At 47.1% G+C, this 3,863-nt stretch overlaps 1 protein-coding gene across 3 annotated transcripts in view; it reads right to left on the bottom strand.

Moving 5' to 3' along the window:
* Window positions 1-2,833: 2,833 nt before the first annotated feature.
* APOBEC3H (apolipoprotein B mRNA editing enzyme catalytic subunit 3H) overlaps window positions 2,834-3,863 on the bottom strand; it is a 6,184-nt gene continuing 5,154 nt past the window's right edge. Inside the window, exon 5 of one of the 3 annotated variants that reach the window (XM_017544595.2) lies at window positions 2,834-3,126. In XM_017544595.2, coding sequence (XP_017400084.1) covers window positions 3,040-3,126 — 87 coding nt within the window. In that variant the 3' untranslated portion in view covers window positions 2,834-3,039. Of the gene's footprint in view, window positions 3,130-3,863 lie in introns of all 3 variants that reach the window. The other 2 variants (XM_037744382.1, XM_017544594.2) reach the window with 2 other exon arrangements.

Consider the following 3,863-nt stretch of genomic DNA (forward strand, 5'->3'; position numbering starts at 1 on the left):
GAGATGGAGTTTTACTCTTGTTGTCCAGGCTGGAGTGCAATGGCACAATCTCGGCTCACCACAACCTCCCCTCCTGGGTTCAAGCAATTCTCCTGCCTCAGCTTCCCGAGTAGCTGGGATTACAGGTACACACCACCATGCCCAGCTAATTTTGTATTTTTAGTGGAGATGGAGTTTCTCTGTGTTGGTCAGGCTGGTCTCAAACTCCTAACCTCAGGTGATCCACCCGCCTCAGCCTCCCAAAGTGCTGGGATTACAGGCATGAGCCACGGCACCTTGCCTTTTTTTTCGGGGGTGGGTGATGGAGTCTTACTCTGTTGCCCAGACTGGAGTGCAGTGGCGAGATCTGGGCTCACTGCAACCCCCACCTCCCAGGTCGAAGAGATTCTCCTACCTCACCCTCCCAAGCAGCTGGGATTACAGGTGCAAACCACCACACCCAGCTAATTTTGAATTTTTAGTGGAGACAGGGTTTCTCCATGTTGATCAGGCTGGTCTCAAACCCCTGACCTCAGGTGATCCACCTGCCTCAGCCTCCCAGAGTGCTGGGATTGCAGGCATGAGTCACTGCACCTGGCTGTAACTCAGTATCTTAGTCCATACGTCCTATAATAAAATACCACAGACTGGGTGATTCATAAACGATAGAAATTTACTGTCACAGCACCAAGGGGTGGGTCGTCAGAGATCAAGACACTGGCAGATTCGGTGTCTGGTGAGGGCCACTCTCTGCTTCCAAGGTGGTGCCTTGCTGCTGCACCCTTCACAGGGGAGGAGCGCTGCATCCTCACATCGTGGATGGGGGAAAGGCAAGTGAGCCAATGCCTGAATGAAGCCTGTAGGTAACCCCAGACGTGAGCAGCACCAAGGAAAGAGAGCTGTGCAAACCTCAGGCACAATTAGTGCCTGAAGACTATCTTAGTTTATAGTGTTATTAATTGCTCAGCTATTTCCTTTATATAATCTTTCTATATAATCATATAGTAACTTACTGCATAATATATCTAGCTTATATAAACATACTTAGTACTTATATCTAGCATACTTAGTTCCATATAATCTTTCTATGTAGTCATATAAATATAGTCTATATAATCACATAGGTATTCTATATAATCATATAGGTATTGTAGTCAGAGCTGTACCGACACATTTAGCGCTGATTTATATAATCCTTCCATATAACTAGATGGTAGTTTGTAGTAGGAGGAATGCCTAGAGCAGTCACAAAGCGGAAGCAGTACATGGGAAAACAGCCAGACTAGGACAAGAACCAAAGACCCAGGCGTTGGCCTCCCTGCCTGAAAGGGCATACGCTGTAACGCTATATGGCAGGCTTGGAGCAAGAGCCTGTCCTCCTGATAAAGGAGTTGTAGTAGCTTGCATCCAGTTCCTATGGAAAGGAGGCCTCAGGCCTGAGATCCCGCAAATAACCAAGGGAGAAGAACCCCTCTGGTGTGACCAGTCACGGCAGGTGTACCCCCTGTCAGCCTTTTCTCACTTCTGTGCTAGCTCAAATCATCCTCCCGTAAATATCTTAGAGAAGAGCACAAGTCTGTCAGCTCCCACTGCGTTGGCTTACAGTATCCTTCTATTAGAAATCCTTTGAAGTCTCCAGCCCCCAGATAAGAAGTGTTGTGCACAACACCTGTTGCACACAGCCCACCTCCTTGCCTCAGTGACCTAATGGGGGTGGACTCCTTTTCTGTACATGATCCTCCACTACTGTGCATGGCATAGCCCCCTACTGCGCGTGGCCCCCTACTGCTTATGGCCCACCTCTCTTCCTAGGCGACATAATGGGGTGGCCCCCTCACCTGCTATTGACGTGATTATGTATGCCCTATCACTAAGCCTATAGATGACCTCACTCATGATCCTACCTCCCTGCCTTGTACCTAATAAATACAGACACTTCTGGACGTTCGGGACCTCACCTGTCTCCGATCATAGGTGGCATGGCCCCCCGAGTCCAGCTGCTCTTCTCGAGTTCTTCAGTCTCCTGTCTCTTCTCTGATCCTGTGCCTCAACACAGCATAAGGGACACCCCACGACCCTGTGGGGCCAACAGCCCTACAGAAGCCTCCTGTATAAGGGCCTTAATCCTGTTCATGAGGCAGGGGCCCTCATGGCTTAGTCACCCCCTAAGGGCCCCCTCCTAATACCATCACATTGGCAACACCTGGATTTCAGAGGGGACATATTCACACCATAACACCCGGGATTTATGGACGTTTTCCTCTTGTTTTTTTTTTTTTTTTTTTTTCTTTTTGAGACAGAGTCTTGCTCTTTCACCCAGGCTGGAGTGAAGTGGCACGATCTAGCCTCACTGCAACCTCCACCCCCCAGGTTCCAATAAAATAAATATATTTTCCCCACTCCTCTTGTTATTCAGAATTCATATTTTATTTCAAAGCTCCTATATCTGGCTGGTGACTAAATGCAATTCCACTAGTAAAACTTAAAAATAGTTTCCCATCTTGAAATGTACATTGATTTTACAGAAAGCCCAGGATTCAACTCCAAAGGTGAATAAAATGAAGTATCAGAGAACAAAATTGCCTGGGAGCTTCCATTTCTCTGCTCCCCCCAAAAAAGTTTCCCAGTTCCCTGCAACCCAAAAGAATCAAGTAAGATTCTCCTGGCTCAGCCTCACGAGTAGCTGGGATTACAGGTGCCCGCCACCACGCCCGGCTAATTTTTGTATTTTTAGTTGAGATAGGGTTTCGCCATGTTGGCCAGGTTGGTCTCGAACTCCTGACCTCAGGTGATCCATCCGCCCCACCCTCCGAATCTGCTAGGATGACAGGTGTGAGCCACTGCACCTGGTGGCCAGATTTACAGACTTTAAAATTATCTTTATTTTTTTCAATTATAAAATTATTCACCCGCTTAGAAAAGCAAAATGGAAGAAGGAGGAAAGAAAGCTCTTCTGTACTTGGGTAAGGCCAGGTCTGGGGCAAGGAACAGGCACTGTGGAGCTTGGTGCTTGCTCACAGGGCCAGCAGGCGATGACCCGATGACATGCCCCAGGGACAGTCATCTCAAGTTGCTTCTTGATGATGAGGGGGATCCGGGTCCAAGCTGCAAACTTCTCAAGCCAGACTCTAAATCCACAAACGGGGACTGCTGAGAGGGAAAGAGAGAAGTTAGGAGGTACCAACTGGTAAGACAACACAGGGAGGAAGGAGGGAGATGTGAGGATGAGATCACTAGGAATAGAGAAGGACTGGCACCAGAAGGGCAGGGAAGGTCCAGAGAAAAACAGGAGGGTGACAAGAGCATCTTAGAAAAGGGAGCTTGTCTGTTTACTGTGTTGATGGCTTCTTTTGCTGTGTAGGAGCTCCATTTAATTAGATCGCAATTGTCAATTTCTGGTTTGGTTGCATTTGCTTTTCAGAATTTAGTCATAAATTATTTGCATAGATGAATGTCCAGTAGAGTATTTCATATTTCCCAGGTTTTTTTCTAAGATTTTCTTATTTTTTTGAGACAGAGTCTCGCTCTGTCCCCCGGGCTGGAGTGCAATGGCGCAATCTCCGCTCACCGCAACCTCCACCTCCCGAGTTCAAGTGATTCTTCTGCTTCAGCCTCCTGAGTAACTGTGATTACAGGCATGTATCACCACACCTGGCTAATTTTTTGTTTTTGTTTTTGTTTTTGTTTTAGAAGAGAAGGGGTTTCGCCATGTTGGTCAGGCTGGTCTCAATCTCCTGACCTAGTGATCCACCTGACTCCGCCTCCCAAAGTGCTGAGATTACAAGTGTGAGCCACCGCGCTCAGCCTTTTTCTAAGATTTTTATAGTTTGAGGTCTTACATTTACGTCTTTAATTCATCTTGGGTTAATTTTTTTTTTTTTTTT

The sequence above is a fragment of the Cebus imitator genome, unplaced genomic scaffold, assembly GCF_001604975.1.
Source record: "Cebus imitator isolate Cc_AM_T3 unplaced genomic scaffold, Cebus_imitator-1.0 Scaffold170, whole genome shotgun sequence".
Taxonomy (NCBI): Eukaryota; Metazoa; Chordata; class Mammalia; order Primates; family Cebidae; genus Cebus; species Cebus imitator.